Here is a 26,003-nt window from a genome sequence, read left to right as displayed (position 1 = left end):
TCTACGGATCATTGTGCCAATGATCTGTAGTGTAAGTGAGCCATCTAATATTTTTCTGCAGGCTCGTATAGTATACGAACCTATTCCTATAATTTATATTATTCATTATTTTGGCTCGTATACTATACGAGCCGATTCCTGAATTATCAAATAATTCGTAAGCTTGGCTCATAGTCACTATGATCTGTAGAGTAAGCGAACCTTCCTACTGTATTTTTAAATATAATACACGAGGCTCATAGGCACAATGATTTGTAGAGTAAGTGAACCCTCTTCATTTACTTTTTATTTTCGATAGGCTCGTATAGTATACGAGCCTGTAGTGCAAGTGAACCTTCAATATTATTTAAAAAGCTCGTATAGTCTATGATCTGTAGAGTAAGTGAGCTGTCCCCCTTTATTATTACTGTATTTAATTTTCGACGTCAAGTCAATATATATAACACGATGAATTTGTTTTTTAAATTCATATGTTATTTTGCGGGGCATTGAGCTGCACAGGTTCACTAGTTTTTTCTTAAAACTTGATCATCCTCTTCTGCCCAATAAGGTTCATATTTAAAGCTGTGCAGCTTCATGGGACTAAATTAAGCTTGTTACATCAGGTGAAGCTGAAGCAGAACAAGAAACATGACATTTTATTTCTCATTTATACAACTTAACTTACAACAACAACAAAACAACCATAGAGATAATAGGAAAGGAGAGACAATACAGCGTAATAATTATTATTGCTTAGTTTTTGGTATTGGTGCTTTCGTAATTTTTTTCTTCTTTTACATTCTTTTATTCTGCAGAAATAATTTTTTAATGAGTGGTTAAGATATTAAAAGGAAAGCTGTTAAATCAAATCTATGCTGCCTTCCTATATTTTTCATAACTAACTTAACTTCAAATTACTTGTTGTCTAGCCTAGGGTAGGGTAGGCCTAGGCCTATAGGAAATGTCTTGATTACATCCTACCCAACATTACCTTATGAAAAAAATAATAACGGTATTAAAACAATGTGGAAGTGTCATAAGTGTGGAAAACCTGTATACTTTGGTAAGTATAGAATGTCAGTCTCTTGGAATTAGGCTATGGTTAAGTTATGACCTGATTTGATGGCCTTTAGGCTAATAGACTATAGTTCACCACAATAACTGCTACAGTTGATGACAATTATCACCCAAGGCCCTACATAGACTAATATTTGACATGTTGGGTAACTTAACAAGGCCTTAGTGGGGTAACTTATAGGCCTAGTTTCTTAAACTGGGCTAGGCCTATGCTAATACCGATTGAAACCATCAATTCGATTAGTAAACATTGATTCAATTTTTTCACTATCAGCAAGTTTGGTTATGACATAGGCTAGGTTAGGTTATGACAGTTTAATTTTAATTGAAATAACGATAATAATTAAATAGGCCTATGTCTACACTGGGATATGATGTAATTTTTAGATGTCTAAGTACTTACAGTTTTTTTCACGCTGAATCCAAAAATACAATCAGTTTTTGGGATACGTCCATATCTGTTGGCACAAACAACCGAATGAAAATATTGATCGATATAGCCTATTGGGGTACAGTTCCTTAACTGGGCATGCTAATATCGATTGAAACTATCGAATTGAAAATATTGATTACCGTAACCCTAGCGCCGGCAAACGCCGGATATACGGCGCGAACGGAAATGGCAACGCCGGATATACGGCGCCAATGCAGGTGTTACGGTAGGCCTATATATAGGCCTAATATTTTTTTTTATTTTTATTATTTTTTTTTATTTTAGTTTTGTTCACTTTTTAGGGCTACTGTTTTAATAAATAAGTTAAGTTAAATAATACAAACCAGAGTACCCTGAAATTAGATATTAAATATAAGGTGTACAGTTTTGTACATGACCTGGGTTGGATGATTATTTGGTACCAGCGCAGGGGTACGATCAACATAATAATGGGTAACAATAACAAAATACACAAAATAAGCTAACTTATATAAACTATACAGGGTGAGTTTCTACTAAGTGCGTTAATTTTTACCAGTTTTATTCTACTTACTAAAAGGAACAAAAAATGACAAAAAAAATTTTCCATCCCCACCCGTTATGCTGTAATGGCCGATTATGTGAATTTTTAAAATTACCTGTAGTAGCTTCACTAAAACGAGCATAGAAACTAAGCCAATACAGCATTAATAACTTATACCAATGAAAAGAGCATTAAATTTCCTACAAAACCATTGCAACACCTTTAACATACAACCATATTTTCACCGTTGTATGTCTCACATAACATAAAAAAATAAGTTTCAAAATTATTTCTTTAAGTACAACTTCAAAGTAGTTTTATAACTATACATACTAATGTGATGTTTTGTCAAATTATGTAAAAAACTTTCCCATCTCATGCCCTTTAAAATGATGTACCTAGCCCATAAGGTTATTGCTGTATTAAAAGTTAGAACAATTAGGTCAAAACCGCGTCAAGGTCAGAGTTTTCGGAATCAAAACATTGAACCAAATGTAATACAGTATCTGTTAATTTCTTTGCTATCTTATAATCAGCTGACATCTGATCAGCTGGGTGTTAAACTTTGTTTACAAAACCAGCTTATTTAAATTGTTGGCTTGTAAACATTAAAATTATTAACTATTTCATGAACGTACTTGGAAAATATTATAATTGTTTAGAGCTATGTCGGTGTTCACCAAAAAAGTGTCTTGATATGACTTTATTTTCCGGGTTCTGTTCTCAAATGCGGCTTTAATCTGACGTGAATACAGTAGTCAGTTTCCTAATAGGCGACTTTCAAATGAACGAATATTCATCAGTGTCCATACAAGTATCCATGGGCACTAAACATCATTCTGTTGGGAACATGATACAAGATGTGTATTGTGTATGTGTTTAGGAAGCTGTGTCAGATGTGTTGGGGTGGTTTGAGGACGATCCACGGACAAGAACAAGGACAGTTTCTCGTGACTTAGGTATTGAGAAAGGAAAAATTGCATCCCTACCATTACACGAGTACAGATTTTTGAACCAAGAGATTGTCTACAGAGACTTCAGTTATGTCGCTCTGTTAGTTGACTTGATCATCGTGACTTCCTCAAGTCGATTTTGTGGACAGACGAGTCCAAGTTTACTCGGGATTGTATTTACAACATCCATAATGGGCATCACTATGCTACAGAAAACCCACATGTGATACACCAGTGTCGAAACCAAACAAGATTTAAGTTGAATAGATAACTCTAAAACCAGTTAGTTGGCCCTTTCATTGATCTTCCACATTCATTAAACTGCTGTCAGTATCTCAACGTTCTTACTGATACTCTACCAAGGCTCATTGAAGACGTCCCGCTGGATGTACGTAAGCGAATAGTTTAGCAAGCATATGGTGCACCTCCCCACTTCAATAATGGTGTGCGAATTTACATTGGAAATACTTTCCCAATGTGGATTGGAAGAGGTGGATCAATTGCTTGGCCACCACAGTCACCAGACTCCACTGGACTACTACGCTTGAGGTTACCTCAAACAGGAAAATTATCGAACACTAGTTCAAACAGCGGATGAGCTAAGAAATCGGACTTAAGCTTCCAACCTTCTTCAAGAGGAGCTAAAATTAAAGGCAACAGTGAGAAACTTTCGGAAAAGACCATTTTATGACCACATGTATTAGAGCAAAAATGGTGGACATTTTGAAAACTTACTTTGGTTAAAAATCCAGAAACCAGACTCTACAGGATTCATTTTGTTTATTTGTACAAATGTATTAACCTAGATTTTTATCAAATTTATTTTGAATTTTTGTCATAGATTTATAAAATAATGAAATAGTTAATAATTTAAATGTTTACAAGCCAACAATTGAAATCAGCTGGTTTTGTAAACAACGTTTAACACCCAGCTGATCAGATGTCAGCTGATTATAAGATAGCAAAGAAATTAACAGATACAGTATTACATTTGGTTCAATGTTTTGATTCCGAAAACTCTGACCTTGACGCGGTTTTGCCCTAATTTTTCGAACTTTTAATAGCCTACAGCAAAAACCTTATGGGTTATATCATTTTAAAGGACATGAAATGGGAAAGTTTTTTACGTAATTTGACAAAACATCACATTAGTATGTATAGTTATAAAACCACTTTGAAGTTGTAAAGAATTAATTTTGAAACTTCTTTTTTTATGTTATGTGAGACACACAACGGTGAAAATATGGTTGTATGTTAAAGGTGTTGCGGTTTTGTAGGAAATTTAACGCTCTTTTCATTGGTATAAGTTATTATGTTGTACGTGTATTGGCTTAATTTCTATGCTCGTTTTAGTGAAGCTACTACAGGTAATTTTAAAAATTCACATAATCGGCCATTACAGCATAACGGATGGGGATGGAAAATTTTTGTTTGTCATTTTTTGTTCCTTTTAGTGAGTAGAATAACTGGTAAAAATTAACGCACTTAGTAGAAACTCACCCTGTATATTATTGGAATCAGCACAAAATTTACCACAACTTTACAATTTACCTACCTTATGATGATAAGTCTTACCTGCACTTAGCTACACGACGGAATATAAAAACATTTTATAAAAAAAAATTAATAATGCCTACAATTTGGAAAAACTAAAAAAAATTTTGTTTGTGGTAACCATGTAAACCACCTATATTAGCCTATTGTTCTTTGTCTTATTCTGAACAAAATGATATAGCCTATAATAATCCATAATTATGTTGCTATTTCTAATTTTTGTGATGGTTTGAAAATGATATTACATAATCAATAATACCTATCCCTATGCCAGTACAGCCTTACACTAGTGCCAGCTCTAGGGTTAATAATCAATATTTTTAAATATATTTATTATCAAATTAAACTATCATAACCTAACCTAACCAACCAAACTTGCTGATGGTGAAAAAATCGCATGAAGGTTTACAAATCGAATCGATAGTTTCAATCGATATTAGCATAGCCCAGTTAAGAAACTGTACCCGCCTATTGATTAAGTTATTCAATATCTATCCAAACCAAACGATATATCAAATTAACCCTAGCAGTGGCCAACCGTCGTCTGGTGACGGTTTGACGTTGATGCTTAGAATGGCCAGCCGCTGTCTGGTGACGGTATGGGCCGAAATTATTTTAACGGTAAAAAAAAAACACTTATAATCAACTCAGATGAGAATAATATATATACCATTCGAAAGAACACATTCTGAACTTTCGTTTTATTACATAAACAAACCCTGTAGCAGGTATATAACAATGTCACGACGATTAGAAATCAAATGAATTTTTTGCGCGGCACGACTTTAGCAGCCGACCCTTGGGAACTGTCAAAACACGTCTTGTTTGGCATCACCCTGCTCGGGTAATTTTCGTCTTGAAATGTTGCGGGTGGTACCACTGGATAGCCATTGATTTTATCTTCATTGTGGTAGTGATATTTAGAACGAAATATTGATTGGACAACCGGTACGATTTTATAAAAACAACTGTTTTTGAAATTTATAACAAATGGCCAACCGTTGTCAGGTGACTGTATGGAAAATACAAATTACATACAGTGTTTAAGTTATTTTTACTAGTCATATAATATGTCATTTTGAAGAGAAAGAAATGTAGCTTGTGATAGTGGCAGCCCTGTGCTCAGGGTTATTTTCGGTTTCTCTCATTAACACGACGAAAGTGTGTCACTACTGTCAAGATCTCATACACAAAGTGCCTTGTATTCGCCATTGCGTCGCCATTACGTGTTGTTGTTCTTAGTGAGTTTTCGCTCTCGTTTTATCCGCAATTGATTACTAAATTCGTTATTATTTCGATTTTTTGAGAAATGTGTATGTGTATATAACAGTAATCTTCATGTATTTTATTATACATGAATATTTACTGAATAGTGTCAAATTGTGTTTATAAAAGGTTGTATTTTTCTTTTGGTTGTATTTGAGGTTTTCCGTTTATTTATATTATTATGCCCCTAGCACGTAAAAACAAAACTTTTTACCCAACATGTTATACATTTTTATGTAGGTACCTAATTGAATAGGCCTACACTACAAGGTGTTTATGTTGGTTTGAAGTAAAAACATTTGGTAAAAAAGTTTTATACTAAATACTATGATTTTTTTTCTCACAAAATCACTAAAATACAAAAAAGTTATTTTATTTATAAATAAAAAATATTTTTACCATAAACTTTATGACTTTTTTTGATTCCTTACTTCATTAGCTTTACAAAAATGTATATATCATTATTAGTATACACATATATTATATAACTTTTTACAACACAAACTAACACTGTACGGTTTTCAATTTTTTCGGTTCTCCGTTTGTTATTATATTTCGCCCCAAAAACTTAAAAAAATATTTTCCTAACATGTTATATTTTTCTATGTAGGGAATTAGATTGTCTACAAAATGTTTATAATGAATTTCCAATAAAAAATCTGTAAAAAAAAAAATACCGTGGCCGCTTTTGAAATTAAAAAAAAAATCCAATTTTTTAATTTTTTTTTTACTTTACCAAAAAAATACACTAGGTCTAAATCATTATTATATTACTATTTCTAGATTCTCCTGTTCTTTCCGAACAAAATGAATATGAGGTTGGATAGGTTTACTTACACGGTTGAATTTTTACGAATTTTCAAAAAAAGGTCTGCAAAATCGCCCAAATGAGTTGGCCATTCCCCACTTCTAACATTGGCCACTGCTAGGGTTAAACAATTAAATAATCAATATTACTCATTCGGTTGTTTGTGACAACAGATATGGAAGTGTACTCAGCTTTTGTTGTAGAGATTCCTAAGTGGCCGTACGATTAAATAACTAATATCAAGCTTCAGTTTTGTTGAGTTTACTTATTCAGATACTTGTGGTTTCGACGAGTCCAAGTTCCAGCAGCGACTAATACTGTAAGGGAAGGAAGGTTTGTGGGTGTGGAAACAGCTGTTAGCTGTTAACATTCAATGCTAAACAAACAAAATCACACACGACGACATGAGAGCAAAATCAGAATTACAATAAGTTCTATGCATTAATTCGATTAAGCAAATGGACTTTGATGCCATTTAGAAAATACAGTAGGCTAAGTCAACTACGATACATGAACTACACACCAACATTAATTAAGAATAAAATGGAATTGTAAAATGGAATGTAAAATACAAGTAATAGAAGCTATATGCCAATGCCACTTCAACAACATAATAGTCCTCATTTCAACCCTTAACGTCTGTCTGTTAACTAACGTGCCATAGTATAGTGCATAATCCCACAGTGCCTTAAAGTGAAAACGTGCCACAGTGCATAATTTCATGTATCAGAAACTAATAAATTACCCTATATTAAACTTACATGTATAATTGCTTAGGAAACCCCAGCGAGAGATTACATGCTTGGTAACATTAAGTTATTTACTTTAGCCCTAATAACTTACACTGCAGTAAAGAACTTATTATTGAATACCTTTTAGGGTATATTAAATTCCTCACTCTTGATTTTTACGAATTGAAAAATCCACATAAAACCCGACCTTCCTTCCCCACATGCCTAACTTTAATAAGAGCTGATTATTTATTTTCAAAACAAATTGATTCCATTCCGCTTTAAGTCAAATATAAACAGCTGTTTGCTCTCCTCACTCTAATAATTGCCGATATAACTTAGTAAAAATATTGATTACTTAACGATATTTTCAATTTGATAGTTTCAATCGATATTAGCATAGCCCAGTTAAGAAACTGTACCGGTACCCCTATACGACTCTAATATCGATTAATCAATATTTTTAACTAGGATCAACTATAAAATAGGTACAACCGTTTCAACCCAATCTAACTAACCAAACTTGCTGATAATCTCATGTAGCCTACAAATTGAATGAAGGTTTAAATCAATATTAGGGTAGCCCAGTTAAGAAACTGTACCCGATAGGCCTTACTTAGTGCTCGCATACAAATCTGAAGGTTTCTGGTTCGATTCCAAGCAATATCTTTTCATCCAGACCTACTACAGTTTTCATACAGTAGGTACTATATTTGTCATTGGGCTATCTATGATGATTAAAGTTAGGCTATCTATTAAAGGTCAACGCTAACTTAGATAGGCCTAACAAGACTAGGTTTGGACTGATTCTTTATAAGTTAATAAGGGTAATAGGTACCGGTACTACTAGGATTTCCCCGGAGATTACCGGATTTAGACGTTCAAAATTCAACTCCGGGGAATTTCTGCTAAAAGTGAGAAATCTCTATTAAAATACATTGTGTAACGGCACTTTTGGAATTAAATAAGATAAATGTTTGTGTTCGCAAATAATTGTTATGCAATGACTGAAAATTACAACTCTTGTACGGTACTCTTTTGGTCGTGGTTGTTGGTCGTGGTTGTTTGTGTATATCAAATGAAATACGACCAAATAAGTAAAAGAAAAGTAGTTTAATAATAGAGTTAAATTTTGTGTACAATCCTGAGAAAAACAAAAACCAGACTAAATCAAATCATAATTGGTTGCTATGACAACGTCATCAGCTGACGCTACACCAGCCCCCCACGGAGAAAAGGAATCTATACATCATTCTGAAAAGTAACCCGTGGTCGGATTTGTCTTCCAGAACGAGTTGTATAAGACTTTGTAGATGGAGTTTGACAAGATGGTGGTAGTTTTGAGGTTTCCTCTGCTTGTCCAGTCGGCACCAAACATTTCGTGGGCTCAGGAATAGGATTTTCATCTGCAACAATATAGGCTGGCTTGACCCTGTCCAAAGATACCTTAGTTTCTTGGCCTCTTACAATGATGGTAATTGTCTTTTCGTCTGATTTGCTGTGAGCCATTATAGCAGCTTTCAACTGGCGGTGGAGTCTTTCAATCATACCGTTGGCTTGTGGATGCCAGCTGGTAGTGAACTGGAGCTTTATGCCCAACTGTCACGCTAGATCTTTAAACAAAGTCGATGTGAACTGGGATCCACGATCACATGTCAACTTTTGTGGGCATCCAAATCGAGCTATCCAAGTAGAGACAAACGCTCGAGTAACAGATTCGGCAGTTATTTGATCAATAGGACAAATTTCAGGCCAACGAGTAAATCTATCTATGATAGTTAGACAGTACCTAGAAGATTTTGATAAGGGAAGTGGGCCAATTAGGTCAATGTGGATGTGAGAAAAACGTTCTGTAGGCGTATGAAAATCACCAAGAGGGGTAGAAACATGTCTAGTTATCTTAGATCTTTGGCATGAGAGGCAAGATTGAGTCCATTTGTGGCAATCCTTACGAATGGAAGGCCAGACAAAACGATCGCAGATAAGTTTTGTTGTGGCACGTATTCCAGGATGACTCAGCTTGTGGAACTGGTCGAAAACTCTACGTCGCAGTTCTGATGGCACAAAGGGTCGAGGAGTTCCTGTTGAGGTGTCACAGATAAGGCTCAAATGGGTTCCAGGAATTGGAACTTTCTCCAATCTAAGAGATGTAGTAGTTTCTGAAATGAGATTTTGAAGTTCTTCGTCTGACTCTTGCGACTTGGCTAAGGATTCATGATCTAAAACAGTTGAAATGGCTTCAACACGTGACAAAGCATCAGAAACTATATTTTGTGAGCCACTGATGTGCTTTATGTCTGTCGAAAACTCAGAGATAAATGAAAGTTGGCGTAACTGAGCTGGAGGCAACTTGTCATGGCGCTGTTGAAAGGCATAAATAAGTGGTTTATGATCTGTGAATATAGTGAAAGAAGTTGTTTCCAAGAGATGGCGGAAATGCTGCACAGCTTCATAAATAGCGAGGAGTTCTCTGTAGTATGCAAGCCAGATGCACTGTTTGGATGATAGTTTCTTGGAGAAAAAACCTAGAGGTTGCCAAGAGTCATCGACAAACTGTTGGAGGCAAGCACCTACACTTACTCCAGAGGCGTCTGTAAAGAGACCAAGAGGAGCATCAGGTTTAGGATGAAACAATAGTGTTGCTGATGATAAGCTAGCCTTGCATGCTTGGAAAGCTTCTTCTGTCTCTGGAGTCCAGGGCACAGGGAGGGAACCTTTTGAATTAGCGTCACTAAGTAGGGAGTGCAGAGGTGCTTGAAATTCAGCGGCCTTAGGCAGAAACCTACGATAAAAGTTCATAATTCCCAAGAATCTGCGAAGACCACGCATTGTCTGAGGTAACTGGTAGTCTTGTAGAGTAGTGACTCTTTCCTGAGGTGGACGTGTCCCAGCAGATGAGACTAAATAACCAAGAAATTGAACTTCTGGTACACCAATTACACATTTAGACGGATTTACAACTACTCCATAGTCAGAAAGTCGTTCAAACAACATTCTTAGGTGTTCTTTATGTATTTCTTCAGACTGGGAAAATACTAAAATGTCGTCAATATATGCATAACAAAAGTCAAGGCCGTGAATAACTTCATCTATGAATCTTTGAAATGTTTGACCCGCGTTGCGCAAGCCAAAAGTCATGAATGGAAATTCAAACAACCCAAATGGAGTGGTGATTGCTGTTTTTTGGATGTCATCTTTGTGGACAGGAATTTGGTGGTAAGCCTTGGTCAAATCAATGGCAGAGAAATGTGTAAAGCCTGCTAAATTGAACGAGAAATCCTGAATATGTGGTACAGGGTATCTGTCAGGAACAGTACGAGCATTTAAAGCACGGTAATCACCGCAAGGACGCCATCCATTTTCTCTTTTAGGCACCATGTGCAAAGGAGAGGACCAGGGGCTTTCAGAGGGTCGAGCAATACCAAGCTTAACCATCTCCTCAAATTCTTTCCGGGCAGCTTTCAGTTTTTGAGGATGTAAGGGACGTGGTCGACAGTGAACAGGAGGACCAGGTGTAACATTTATATGATGAACTGTTTTATGTTTCACAGCACGAGGTAAGCCTGGAGGACGAATAATATCAGGGAATTCAGAAAAAAAACTTCTGCCAATGGTGAGGAGAAAGATATAACTTTAATTACTAGTTTGATTGTTGTTAGAAACTATTCCCTCGGCATTCAATCCCGTTTTCTTGTCAACCAAACATTTCATCTTGCAATCGGGTAATAAGTAAATAGTGTGAAAGGAAGTCTGAACCTAATATAGGTATTGAAACATCCGCTACCACTAGACTCCAAGGTAAATTACGTCTAAGGTCTAAATTAAGGGTGAGAGGCATAGCACCATAAGTCTTTATTTCACTGTTATTGGCAGCACTTAGTGAATAGCTAGTAGGAAAACGTTTATATTTGATTTAGGAGGCATTTAGGCATTTAGGATAACACGACACATCAGACCCGGTGTCGATAAGGAACCTAGTTCGTGAATTTCTGTCCATCACAAAGAGACGGCCGCCAGCATTTGAACAATCCGTTGCGGCCTCTATGGATTGTTGCTGAGGTTACAATACAATACAATACAATATTCTTTATTGTTAATTCGTCAAGAATTACAATAGTGTCAATACAATAGTGAATTGTACATGTTAATTTCATAAAATTCCTTTATTGAGTAGAAGGGTCTTGTGATTAGCCACTTCTTCAACTCCTGGTGTAGCTTGTTGCCAGTCAGGTCTCTCAGGTAGTCAGGTAGATGGTTCCTCAGCTTGCAGACGGTGTAGGAAGGTTTTTTCTCCCAAAGAGTTGTTCGGTGAACTGGTAGTGCAAATTTGGAGCCATGACGGGTGTTGTAGTGGTGCAGGTCTCGGTTTCTTGGGGTGTTTATTTCACTCACATACTTTATAGATTCAAGTATGTAGAGAGACACCACTGTGAGGATTCCTAGGTTTGCGAATGCTAGTCTGCAAGTCTGTGGTGGGACAAGGTTGGCGAGGGCTCTTATGGCTTTCTTTTGAAGGACAAGAATTCGATTCATATTTTTTGTTGAAGTTCCTCCCCACACTGTCAAGCCATATCTAAGATGCGACTCTACCAGTGCGAAGTAAGCTGTTTTGGCCACGGAGAGTCCGCCTATGTAGTTTATTCTTCTGACGACATATATTCCAGTACTGATTTTTTTGCTTAAGTGGTTGATGCGCTCTTTCCATGTTAGTTTGTTATCAAGGATAACACCGAGAAATTTTGTGTGGTTTTCTATTGTTACATCCTCTAATTGAGGGACTATGTCTTTTTTCTTACTGAAATTCAGAGTTGTAGTTTTTGTGGGGTTTATTGCTAAGTCATTGTTCTTTGAGTAGAGGATAGCCTTATTTAGGATCGATTTTGAATTAAGGTAAAGGTTTTGGGCTGTGTTGTCCTTGATCAAAATGGTTGTGTCATCTGCATACATGTTTGCAACAGCATTTTCACTCTCAATTTGTTTGGGGAAGTCATTAGTCAATAAGATGAATAGAATCGGGCCTAATACAGAGCCTGGTGGAACTCCTCTCGTCAGCTTGCTTTTTGAAGATTTTAAACTTTCTGTGACTTCATTTGATGAGTTTTTCAGTTCCACGACTTGTGAACGTCCCGTTAGGTAGCTTTTGAACCATTCTAGCGCAGAGTTTCTTATACCTTTCGAGTCTCTTGCATATCAGGTCGTGGCCCAGGCAGTCAAAAGCCTTACTGTAATCAAGGTTTCCCTGAAAAGAGCATGGAGAAAGACATTTGGTAGCATTGTTTTTAAATTTTCTATGGTACCAGCACCAGTTCTTAGAGGGATTAGGCTCGTTTCCTGATCTACCACGAGACTGGGAACGACCCCTAGGTCTCACCTGTGTATATCGTACTCTGGTTTCTGATAATGCTTGAACTTGTTTAGAGAGGGATTCTATTGCATTTAATAAAGAAGCATTACCTGAAGAGACTTCACAAATATCAGGTGTTGAAGGAATGTCAGCCACCTCCATGATCTTATCAGCCAGTTCTGCCAGTTTGTCCAAGGAGAGCTCAAGTTGCGTAGTCAATATAGCTTGTGAATGAGGAGGGAGTCGACTGAGCCACAGTTGACGAAGCATGTTGTCTTGAAGGGGAGTCGAGCCCGCAAGAGACCTAAGATGCCTCAAAAACTGGGAAGGCTTGCGGTCCCCAAGGTCCTCTTCACTCAGCAGCCGCCGCACACGTTGCTCTTCACATGCAGAGAGGCGTTCAATCAGTTTCTTTTTTAGATGTCCGTATTTGTCGCCTTGAGGAGGGTTTATTATGATGTCTTCGACTTCAGCAGCAATTCCTGTGTCCAATTGCGAGACCACGTAGTGAAACTTGGTGTCGTCGTTGGTAATTCCAGATATCAGAAATTGCGAGTCAACTTGACAGAACCACAGACTTGGTCTTTCAGGCCAAAAGGGCGGAAGTTTGACGGCTACTCTGTTGACCGACATGTTTTGAGAAGTGCTGGGTTGTCCAATCCGTTGACGCAGTTCTTCATTCGTAGTTCTAAGTTCGACGAGTTGAGTCTGCAGGTCTTCTAATGACATCGTTCGAAAGAGGAAACACAAAAGATTTAAACTCTTCAAAGAAAATAAGTCTTTAGATAACGGTTTTAGTCGGGGTCACCATTTTGGTCGTGGTTGTTTGTATATATCAAATGAAATACGACCAAATAAGTAAAAGAAAATTAGTTTAATAAGAGAGTTAAATTTTGTGTACAATCCTGAGAAAAACAAAAACCAGACTAAATCAAATCATAATTGGTTGCTATGACAACGTTATCAGCTGACGCTACACTCTCTATTTACTAACTTTTTTATTCCTTAGTCTTAGTTTCACTTTGGTTTGGCCAGCAACGTCCTTAGTTTATCGTCTGTATTGGACAGAGTACTTCAATTCGTGTCTGCCGGCCATTTCAAAGTTATCCGTGTTCACTACCAAAGCCGAACCGAGTCTAGCAGACAGAGAGCATTTTTTTTACGTTATTCGTTATTATTAGTGAAACGTGACAAGCTAGATGCAAATGTTATTTTTTCGCGTATCATATTTGAATACAGTATTGACATTGTAGCACGAATATTGAACAGAAACGGTATGGATTATTGGATGGATTATTTAATTGATTATTTAATTAATTAATTTAAAAACGGTATGGATTATTTAATTCCAAAAGTGTGACTACGTTACACAATGTATTTTAATAGTGATTTCTCACTTTTCGCAGAAATTCCCCGGAGTTAAATTTTGAACGTCTAAATCCGGTAATCTCCGGGGAAATCCTAGTAGTACCGGTACCTATTACCCTTATCTATATATATAAAAGGCAAAGCCCTCACTGACTGACTGACTCACTCATCACTAATTCTCTTACTTCCCATTTACCTAGGAGGCTGAAATTTGGTACACTGATTCTTTAGGCATTAAATAGGAAAACTAAGCTATTTTTATTCTGATCGGACTCTCGGCCTCCGCCCCAGTGGCTCTTGAGTTTCCCATGTTAACCTTATGAGTACTCATATTTAAATGGAATTAATGAATCATAACAGCTGTTTCAATTAAACAAGTTGGTTCTGTTCTATGATGTGCAATAGCATTAAAGTTACAAGGATTACCAACAGGGTGCAGCACTATTATTTTTTTTAAATTTATGACAACAGCTAATTTGAAACTAAAAGGTGAGTGAGCGTAGCGAACGAACTTCAACCTGGAGGCGAGGTAGCGTAGCGAACGAGCAAACCTGAAGGCAAGTGAGCGCAGCAAACGAGCTCCAACCGTAAAGGTGAGTGAGCGTAGCGAACGAACTTCAACCAGGACGTGATTGAGCCATGCGAACGAGCTCATCTTGAAAATTAAGAAGTTAAACGGGGCAAAGCCCGCGGGTACAGCTAGTTAACTTATAAAGAATCAGTCCAAACCTAGTCTTGTTAGGCCTATAAAAATAAACAAATGACGTCGCATAAACAACTGGTTAGGACAGTTTTTTACAGTTCCATTTAAATATAAATAAAAACGTGTTTACTTTCGGGCCAGTAGCATAATTCTTTTATGTGTATGACCTATACCGTTTCTTTTATAATATTTGTGCTGTTTAGGTAACTTATACAATTTTTCTAGCCCGTAAATTTTTCTATGCACTGTAGTGGGCCGCCAGCTAAAATCTCCTCTTTTTTAGAAATTACCATTTGGCAACCCTAGGTAAGCTACTACAAGTTTAATTGAAGATGTATAAAAGCACCAGCCACCAGAATAAAAATTTTGGATACACTTGCATATCTGTTGGCACAAATAACCGAATGAGTAATATTGATTATTCGATTGTTTAATTCGATATATCGATCGATATTTTCATTTGGTTGTTTGTGCCAACAGATATGGAAGTGTACCCAAAATTTTAAAGCTCAACTTTACAGTGGGTGTTTTACATAACAAGTACTCTGCTACTACTTGGGGGACAAGTTTTTTTTTAAATAAAACTTGTGCTCTAGGGTTTAGCAGTAACTTATTATTAGATGTGGTTCAATCCTAGGTCTAATTTTGGTCTGAACAATAGTCAAGTAACTTAGTCTAAGATGTTGTCTCTCTGTCCAAGAAGCAGCACTGAAGATCGAGGGTTCTCATCCCATTCTAGTCACATCTAGTGGCAACTCAGTTTGCACCTTTATGTGACAGATCGAGGAAGCCTAACTTAGTAAGTTTGGAGGCTGGTAAAAAAAAGTAAAAGACTTATTTTCCTGTAGTAGGCCTATATTAATTTTCCTTCAGCTGGCAGTGTAACTATAATAGTCATGGTAGTTAGTGTCTATAGTGGCAGAGACTGTAACAGTAACATTTTGCATGGTTATTTAAACTCCAAATAAATGGTCAAAAAACAATTGTAAAATTGAATAGGCCTAATTTGTATGGGTACCAATTGAAAGATAAGATTCCAAACTTTTATTTTATTACATATAAGTTTATGAACTTTATATCACAAACGGATCAAGCAAATAAGTGAACATAAGCTTTGAGAAAAAATAGTTGCACCATATAGGCCTACGTGTCACAAAACTGCCAAACAAAGTATGTTCCCTCTTCACTTAGCCTACAACAAGTCGTCCTATTCTTATTTTAAATTTTTACCATAATCCTCAATTGTATTTTAGACTAGCTGTTTGCCTGTTCTACGTACGGGAATCTTGTAGTAAGTTAAAACCTTATATTCAGAACAGGAGTTGGTTTACATATTTAGTGTGCATTTTTCCAGATATGATGGCAAAACTATAACTGTTTAGGAATATATATAAACCTTCTCAAATACAATATCTGACAGTTTCAAAGCCAAAACGAATTCTTCGCAATTAAATGTCACCCGATCGTGTTAGTCCATATTTTATATCTAACGATGAAAAGAATTGCTTTACAGTATAGATCTATGAGGCATAGCCCTAAGGTAGGCCTGTAATTGAAAGTTACTTTTCACACTGGTCAAAAGTTGTTAAAAAAACTACCTCAACCTCACAACTGCACACCTTATTCGGGTTAAAATTTTCGTTAACAATGGTGCTCTTGTCTTTTCTACGAAAAATAAGGACATTAATGCGTTACCAATAGACATGCACACACAAATACAGAATTGAGTCCACACAACATTTTGGAGTCTAGACAGAAAACGCTAAAAATTATACAGTAAGACATCAATTAAATTTAATAAGCAATAAGGTGCAGTGTTTATAAATATATAGTGAAAATAGTGATGTGTTTGTATGTAAAAATGATTCTTACTGCGCCACCACCGGTTCTAAGGAAAAGTAGTAGTACCAAAAACCAACGTTTACATTTGAGAAAAGAACTGTAGTACTTACGACTAATTCAAACTGTCCTTCTAATCAAACTGATTATAGGTGTTAATCTGTTGGCAAATATATAAATAAATAAATACACAGGCCACAAAACATGTAGCCTAACATATAAAGTTAACAACGTAAAGCTTAAAAAACTCACTATGGTTTGCTCAAAAAAACTTTCACTTGATGTGGTGCAGTACCAAAGTTATTAATCTCCCTTGGTTTTAAATTTCTTTTAAGTTTTTGAAAATCAAAGTTATTTCCCATTAATAGCATTATTTGTAAGCAACTTTTAATGGTACCATATTAATGACAGTTTGAAGAAACCACCTTTATCCAAACAAAGGTTTCTTATTTAAAATATTACGTGATCTCTAAACGATATTCAGTACATATATCTCATATCTTTATATCTTATAGCAAACATTCGGAGGAAATGTGGCAAAAAACTCACAAATTTGGAGTTTTCTCGTTTGTAGTTTTACTTCATAAGTAGGAAAAGTACCGATATCGTTGTCAAAATGTTAGTAAGTAGAAACCAAAAGTGACACATTGGAAAAGCGAGTTTAGCTACAACTGTAAGTTAAACCTCTGTTACGACCACAGCGAAATCAGAAAGATCTTCCAATATCGCAGCAACATCCACGATCACCCACTGCAGTTGTGATTTTTTACTTTGTACTTTACACAACTGTCCTTGAAGCGCCGCCATTGAGTGGAAACCTTTGTAAGCTACGGTATTGGTGACGATGTTTAAAAAAATGTAAGTTTCCTTGCACTAATACAACACTGATTCACGGTATTTCCCCCGGTTATCAAAACTCAAGAACAATCGTTGCACTTGCGATTAATTAAACCGGTTAAGTAAGGCACAACGTTTTTAATCTCACTTGGTTTGGATGTGCTGACAAAACTTTATCGTAAATGGTTGCGGTATTTGTAATCAACTTTTAATGTAAACATATCAGTGACAGCTAGAAGTGAGAACTAATCCAAACAGCTGATCGTTATTTCATAAAATGTAGTAGTAAACATTGGGAGAAAATTTGACAAAAATCGAACAAAATTGGGTTTTTGGTGGTTCGTTATTTTGTTTTCAAAGAAGCGAGGCCATGTTTTTATAGCCAAAGACACTCTCACCAATCCAGTAAATACATAAAAATGATTAGAACCTTGATCGGTACTCTAGTTTTCTAGGAGTAGGCCGCGTAAAATGACATTTTGGCGTTACAGACGGAGTCACAAAATGGACAAACAGACATACTGACAGAAATTGAGATAAGACTCATTTCGGCTTTCTTAGGCTATGAAACGTAAAAATAACCAAAAACTGCATGATTCTAAGCAATGTACAGACAAAACTGTAACTTTATTTATATAGATGTTTTACATTTCTATTTTACGTAGATAAATAAATGGGAAACATGCTGTTTAAGTTAGGCATATCTTAAATTTTACATAAAAAACTTTCTGTTCATGAAACAAAATTATCCTTTCAACTAAAAAAAACCTTTAAACTTACTTTCTTTAAAAAATGCACCTTTCTAAATAGTTATTTATAGTTTTGCAATTTCCAAACATTTCACACAAACCAAGTAGACCTATATGGCTCAATATGTTTACACTATTGGTTGATTTTATATGAATTTTGCAAAGATATGCCTGCAAAATGGCAAATTGCCTTGCCACTATAGAGTGTAGGCCTACCATGCGCCAGTGAGAGGGTTCAGTGAAATCTCTTTTATTGTGTTTCAGCTGAGAGGAAACAGTCTTTGGGCTATGATTGGCACCCGGAATGTCTGCGTTGTGAAGAATGTGGTAAACGATTGAATCCAGGACAGCATGCAGAGGTATTGATCTATTGTTATTGTTTTGCTTTTAGCTAAGAATAAGAATATTTATTTTCCTTTTGACAAATTACATGCATTTGGAATCGTCAGTTAAACAAGGCATAATAATCACAAGGCATTCACAAGGCAAATTCAATATCAATCAACATGCTTCCACAAAACTCTCAAAAATTCTACAATAAATAAATAAATATATAATAATAAATAATCACTGTATGTTCACAACTAAAAAACTAAAAGATGCAAGGTCTAATTACACATGCAAGTCAAATAAATATCACATATCAAGAGTCAAAACTTAAAAATAGGTAAAAACTTTAAAATAGGTACTTACGGATGCTGCTGGTTTATTAAAAAAAATCATACCAGGAAGATCATTACAGTGGGTTGGCCAATAAAAGGTTTCTGAGGTTGGTTTTGAATTTTGAAAAATTCTGGTTTCGGGCTTCATATGGGAGTCTGTTAAAAAATCTTAAACTTAATAAAAAGACTTGAACTTGACTTTTTCTTAATCTAACAAATGGCACATCAAAAAGGTTCTTAGATCTAGTGTCATGCTCATGAAAATCCTCTCTCAAATTAACATTGTCTATCTTACTTTTTTAATTTAATAGGCACACAAATACATATAAGCTAAAACATGTCATCAAGCCCTCAGATACAAAAATGGGCTTACAATGATCTGTGGCCAGCAGACGTACTGCTTTCTTTTGCAGTAGTAATACACATTTTACATCTGGTGCACTGCCTCATAGCCTCAAACCATATAAAATTACACTTTCAAAAAGGGATTTGTAAGCAGTTTTGACATAATTTAGTGAGTCGGTGGCTCAGTCGGTAGCGTCGCGGACTTCGGGCCCAAGGCAGCGATGTCGTGGGTTCGGATCCTGGTCACTGCCGATAACATTTGATCAGTACAGTTCACCTTTGTACTGTACTGGCTCACTCCTTGCTTTGCTGCAAACGATCCACGCACGGGTGCTTAGTCTATGTAGACGGGCAAATGCAAGGTTAAAAGAGGCCGCCAACCTCTTAAAAAAAAAAAAAAATCTTTAGGCACACACATTTTCAGGTTTCTGAGCAAGTATAGGATTCTAGACAGCCTACAACAAACTAGATCTATATGACTAGCCCAAGTTAGCCTACTATCCAACACAATACCTAGGATCTTAACACTATTTACCTCGTTATTTCTCAATGAAAAAATTACTGACTCAGTTTTGTCTTCATTTAAAAGAAAGAAATTAGCCCTAAACCAGTCAGCAGCCTGATCCAATGATTGCCCCATGGCAGTTTCCAGCTTTGACAAATTTTGTTCCGTAAGTACCAGCGAGGTATCGTCAGCATAGCTGACGATCCCTGCATCAACATTACCTGTAATATCATTGACACTTATCAGAAAAAGGAGGGGCCCCAACACTGACCCCTGAGGCACTCCATGGTTCACTTCCCTTAAGGTTGACCTCATACCATTCACATGAATGATCTGCTGCCGTCCTCCCAAGTACGACCTCAGCAGCTCAATTGAGTTCTCCTTGACTCCATAGTGCTTCAACTTGATTAACAACGTGTCAAGATCGACAGTGTCAAAAGCCTTACTGAGATCACTAAAAGTAACCCCAGTAAAGCTGTTCCCCTCAAAGCCCCCAACAATTTTAGCTACAGTACCAGACAATCAATTGCATCAATTGTCGATAGATTACTGCGGAAACCATACTGGGAGGACGTCAACAGATTGTTGCACTCAAAATACCTGTACAATTGAGATTTTAATACTGCCTCAAAAATCTTTGACAAAATTGGCAAAATGGACACTGGCCTAAAATTTTGCACACAGTCCCAGCTGCCTTTTTTGTGAATAGGCACTGTTTTAGAAATCTTTAAAAAATTCGGAAAACCACCCTGCTTGATACACATATTAATACAAAATGTGAGTGGAAAAACTATATGCTAAATGATCCTCTTATAGTACGGCGGTTTAGCTAGGATATTATAAATTATTGTGCACTTTATGATAAAAGCACCAAATTTGGCACAATGTAATATGATCAAATTTAGATGTAGAGCCATCAAGCAACTGCCCCCTAGCGGCCGTGCCGGCCATTTTTCGAAATGGTCGCTACTGTATGGACATAATACAATAGAAGTAAGATAAAATTGTCAAAAAACGTCCGATTTTAATGATATTTGGCACAAATGTGTAGGATAGCATCAGTGAGCTTGAACTCAAAAATCAGAATGATCGTACCATCGGATGCGATAGCACGACTTGTTTTATGGGAGTTAACATTTTTCAAAAATCGGGTTTTTGCATTTTTTACAACAAAATCTTTGAATGATGTAATTAGGACTTATTCCATGTTAAAGAGCTTAAAAAAACAAACAATTTAGTTTCTTTGATCATCAGCGTAGGTTAGATAGTTGCGGAGAAAATGTAAAATAATTACCTTAAAATTCCTCATGCTATTCTTATGGATACGTTGTCCTATGTTATTCTTATGGAGAATACATAAAATTACATATGAAGCTTATTTATGAATATATTTTGATGAAACTTGGTATTTGGCTTTATGTGGTTATAGTAAACAGATATTTGTTTAAAATACCCCAGTTGCAGCAAACCTGCATACTCAGCACAATGTAAAACCTGGCAATATATCAGCTACAGTAAAATGAATATATTTTAAGTTAGTGATTTTATTATGCCCCCGTACACTCTCGCCGAGTAATTCGGGCGAGAGCTTATGCGAGGTAACCGTGTACACTCTCGCAGTCAAAATGGAACAGACTTCGATGTGGAAGTACAGGGTGTCTACCAACCGGGAAATCCGGGAAAACCAGGAATTGTACTTAATTTTTTTAAATGCCAGACTATGTCCTTAAATTTTTAATGGGCCATAATTTTATCGATCGCTAGTTGGTTCGGAGCACATAAAAGGTTTATCAGATGTTTGTTTACATTTTCATAATTTATTTCTAGGGTAATTATGCAATAAAAACCCCATTAGCAGTCTCAAACCCATTAATATTTTATCACAATCAAGTGTCAAGTCAAGTACTTCCAAGAACTGTTGACTCAGTAGTAGCTTAGCTCATAAAAGTTGTATCACTTTTATTCCTTTACAACTTCTTTATTTATTACTGGAGTAATCATTATTAGATCCCAAACATATTTTATCATGGAAATAATAGTTTTATAATGGCTGTTAAATTTCACTTCTTACTTGTACTTTCGGCTTGAAGATTCAATTTGGCGCTGGCCATTGCCTAGTGCCATAAAACTGTTTATGGTTTCATATAAAACATGTAACTAATCTACAGTCTTATTTTGTAAGTTAAACCTTTTTTTATGGATATTTTATCTTTCAATTGACAAAACCACAAGCATTGTTGTTTGCATTAATTTTTTATCACTACGTAGGCCTACTTAGTTTCAAATTATGTCATTGCATTTTCTGTATCTTTGTACATTGTTGGCGTTCAGGTTTCAATTTTTTTTATTTCCCATATTAATTTATTGCGTTGTATGCTTTAAGCAATCTAAATCTTATGAACTAGAATGGTGATATTGTAGTGACTTTGCTGATATTATAACCTCATTGTTTGTTACTCAGTTTTAGGCCCTCCTAAATAATTAGGCCTAGGCCTGGATATTTTGATTCTTTGAAAGAGCTTAGTTTAAAATTAAAATCAAAATTTGTAGGAAAGCTAGCTAACAAAAACAAGCTCATGGGGCGTAGCCCAAGGGAAATATGAAAATTAAATTATATAATATTGCATTGTCATCCATTTGTTAGCTATGTTTTTAAGTTTCACGTCTCTAGCTCTTTGGGAAGTATCAAAATTTGCAAGAAAGCGAATTAATAAAACAAGCCCATAGGGCGTAGCCCAAGGGAAATATGAAAATTAAATGATCTAGTATTGCATTGTCTTCCATTTGTGAGCTATGTTTCAAGTTTCATGTCTCTAAATCATCGGGAAGTTAGTATAAAATTGATTGCAAAATTTGTACCGGACAAGAAAGCGAGCTAATAAAAACGTTTTAAAATAACTGTAGGTTATGTGGTGTTGTTTTTATGCTTCTAAAATAAACTTTTCACTAAAAAACTTCAGTCTATACATTCAATTTGCAATAAATTGGTAAGACTTGATTATACAATAAAATTTTTAACATAAAACTTTTTAAAAATTTTGAAAAGTAATTATTTAGGATCACTAACAGTCAGTGCTGTATCAAGTTAGCCTCACTTTTTCAGTCATTGCATTTTTTCTTTGTTTTGCTTCCATTTATTTTTGTCAGATGAACTGTGACATTTCAAAAACAATAATAGGGGAACCTACTGCATATAAAAATGGTCAGAAATAGTTAAATGTACAGTTAATTTTAATATATTAGATTGAAGAAAAACAATTAATTTATAAGATTTTGTTGGGATTTTTTGAGGTTAAGTAACATAATTTGAGAGGCATCTATTAAACCCCCGGTCGATCCTCCGCCCGGTTGATCCGCCCCAGTTAATCAAGGTTCTACTGTATTACGTTTTAAAATTTAACTCAATACAGTAGCATTAACCCATTACAAATGTTATCTCTAGCCTGCTGCTCATCAGGGCCGCATTTAGCCAAACGGCGCCCCTAGGCCCAGAAAACAGTTGCGCCCTCCCGGCCGTAATATTGGTCAGAAAACGTAAATAATGTCACAATCATTGTCATTGAGTAGCATATACAAGGATAATCCGTTGATACTTTCAATAAATCAATTCCTTTAAAATGTATATATGCCTATAATACTATACCTCTAATGAGATTAACTGAACAATGATAAATACCTTCCCTCAGAAGATCCCAATCTTGTAAAATGTAGGAGTGGAACATTTACAATACCGTACCATATTGTATTGTAAAAAATATAGGCCTATATGTACTGGTATCCACCAGTTTTAAGTAAATAATAATTGTTATGGTCAAAATTTTATTTGGATGGTGTGAAATAACTTGAAAAGTTTGAGTTTTTAGTATTTTTATTTAACATAAACAACACAAAATACGTTTATGACGAACAACATTCAAAATCAGAAATAATTCCATCACGATACATAATACCGGTGTGCAAATATAATTGATGAAAAGATTACACCTATTTCATTATCTCTAAGTGAAATATCGGCATAATTCGACATTTTTTACTAACTAAACATAAACAGAAAAACACAACAGGTTAAGTAAACTGGAGAGAATAACATAGCTGACTTTTGGCAGTCGCTGCAGGGATGTCGTTGGGACAACAGCAAAACGAAATATCAATATTGAAAAGCAGGTTATTCCCAACACTGCAGTACCAAACAAGGCAACCCTTATTTCTTCTTCATCTATTTGCTTACTAAATGCGGCAAATTCAAACTACACTCGGTCTCGGACGGGCCCGCGCGTCAGTGGGCTGGTAGCAGGGCTACCGGTCTGACGCGTGGATGCGTTCGTGGGATTCATTTAAGAAGTTGAATATTTTGCGCCCCCTAAAATTTGGCGCCCTAGGCCTGGGCCTAGTGGGCCTAATGGGAAATGCGGTACTGCTGCTCATAATCTATACTATGGTACTTAAAAAAAAAACTCTTCTTTTTTATCTTATATCCCCTTTAGCAGAAAACGGTAAAAATACAAAGTTTACTACTAAGCTCAATACTGTACATCTTTTTTTGTTTATATACAGTATTAGAAAGAAAAAGTATTTTCCCTATTAAAAAAAAAAAAACTACTTAGCTCAGGCTATGTGTTGACTTTTATTCTGGATATTATTTAATTCTGTCAATGATTACAGCATAAAGGAGTGCCTTACTGCCATGTCCCGTGCTATGGGGCTCTATTTGGACCTCAACTGTTCGGCCATGGGACTAGAGTTGAATCCCACACAAGTTTTGGAAAAGTTGAAAATAAATCTGCCGCGCCTAATATGCCCAGGTTAGTCATTGAATAATACACTTAGTCAAATATGAAGTCTTTGTAAAACATAATTTATTGTATATTTCATTTTTCAAGATGGGTAGACTCCTACCAAGATATACTCTTAAGTTTTTTAAATACCTATATTATTGGTAATCTGATTGGTTGCTATAGCAACTAGTTTTGGCTCACTTTCATGGAGTCATGATCAAGCGTTAAAAGGACATTATCACTTCAAAATTAGAAGCTAAACATCTTAAAACATTAAGTTTAATAAAACATGCCTATCTTTGCAGGCCTACTTAAACAATTTCTTATCACCGCACAGGCTACCTTAAAAATTGAGGCATCTCCTCTGATCACTTAACCTGAAATATGGAGATTCTGCTAAATGGTATTTTTAGTATTGATAAGCCAACTCCAGCTTATAAAAGTCTATTTACAAAACCTTAATATATTTCATTGTTCTAACTAGTTAAAATACCCTCGTCGCAGCAAACCTGCAGACTAAGCATATGTCCATATTTCCATTTACCTGGCTGGATTTCTAATAAAATATTCCCGGAAAATTGTCAGATTTATTTCCTGTTTAAATAACATGAATTTTAATGAGTACCTAGGATGGCTGCTACAGGGAAGATATTGAGGTGTGTTTTTCATTGAAATGTTGATAGATTAGTATTAAATAAACAAAATTGCCAAATTTGATGAAAATATATCCATAAACAAGCAAACCACAACAGTTTGTTTATTCTCCATAAAAATAACATGTGAATTTTAAATTTAAAGTTTTTTTTAACGATCTCCGTAGCCTTTAGCAGGGTTGCCACCAGCCATGAAAACCTTGAAAAGCGTGAATTATGCGTGAATTTAGGTGACCATGAAAAAGTGCGTGAATTATGCGTGAATTTCGCCATTGGACCATGAATTCTCAAAATCATTATTAATAATTCAGCCAAAACCCCTAAATGTGCTGAATCAAATACTCCGTATTAAAACCATTCTCGAAATGAACACCGAGATAAAACGTCAAAGTGGGAGTGTCAAGATAAAAAGTTTTGTTGCCATGCCACGAACAGAAACGATTGCGTAGTTTATTCAAGGTCAAATCCGATCGTAACCGACGTCAGCCGAGTAGTCTAGAGATGAGAATTATCGTTGTTTTCCGGCAACGGTTATAACGATAACGCAGCTGCCCAATAACGTGTTGCGGCGTTCAGTTATCGTTGTCGGTTGATCAGTTCAGTTTTCAGTTGTAGTCGGGAGTCGGGAGTCGGGCGCGAGTCGGGCGTGGCCCAGACAGGATGCGTTATTCTCACTGAGCTAAAATTATAACTGGAGGTAGCACTGCCATGGCAGAAGTCTGTCAAAAGCGTGTCGCTAATTTTGTTAGGTTGGTATAGCAGTGAGTCTTTTCATCCAATGACATGGCTTCTATAACTAGGTTTGTATGGCAGTGAGTTTTTTCATCCAATAACATGGCTTCTTTATAACTCACACCTCACGCAAACATGGCGGCTGGCGACACGCATCTTTGACA

At 35.9% G+C, this 26,003-nt stretch overlaps 1 protein-coding gene across 1 annotated transcript in view; it reads left to right on the top strand.

Moving 5' to 3' along the window:
* The first annotated feature begins 675 nt into the window (after nucleotides 1-675).
* LOC128983588 (ras association domain-containing protein 2) overlaps nucleotides 676-26,003 on the top strand; it is a 144,666-nt gene continuing 119,338 nt past the window's right edge. The window contains exons 1-3 of the mRNA XM_054402923.1: nucleotides 676-1,045; nucleotides 18,432-18,526; nucleotides 24,342-24,481. Of these exons, the coding sequence (XP_054258898.1) occupies nucleotides 1,006-1,045; nucleotides 18,432-18,526; nucleotides 24,342-24,481 (275 nt within the window). The 5' untranslated portion in view covers nucleotides 676-1,005. The remainder of the gene's footprint in view (nucleotides 1,046-18,431; nucleotides 18,527-24,341; nucleotides 24,482-26,003) is intronic.

This window comes from Macrosteles quadrilineatus, unplaced genomic scaffold (assembly GCF_028750875.1).
Source record: "Macrosteles quadrilineatus isolate MER2022 unplaced genomic scaffold, UCM_ALF_1.0 Scaffold_1__1_contigs__length_201487025, whole genome shotgun sequence".
NCBI lineage: Eukaryota > Metazoa > Arthropoda > Insecta > Hemiptera > Cicadellidae > Macrosteles > Macrosteles quadrilineatus.
The sequence above is the reverse complement of the archived record's forward strand: the minus strand, read 5'-3'. Positions and strand labels throughout refer to the sequence as shown.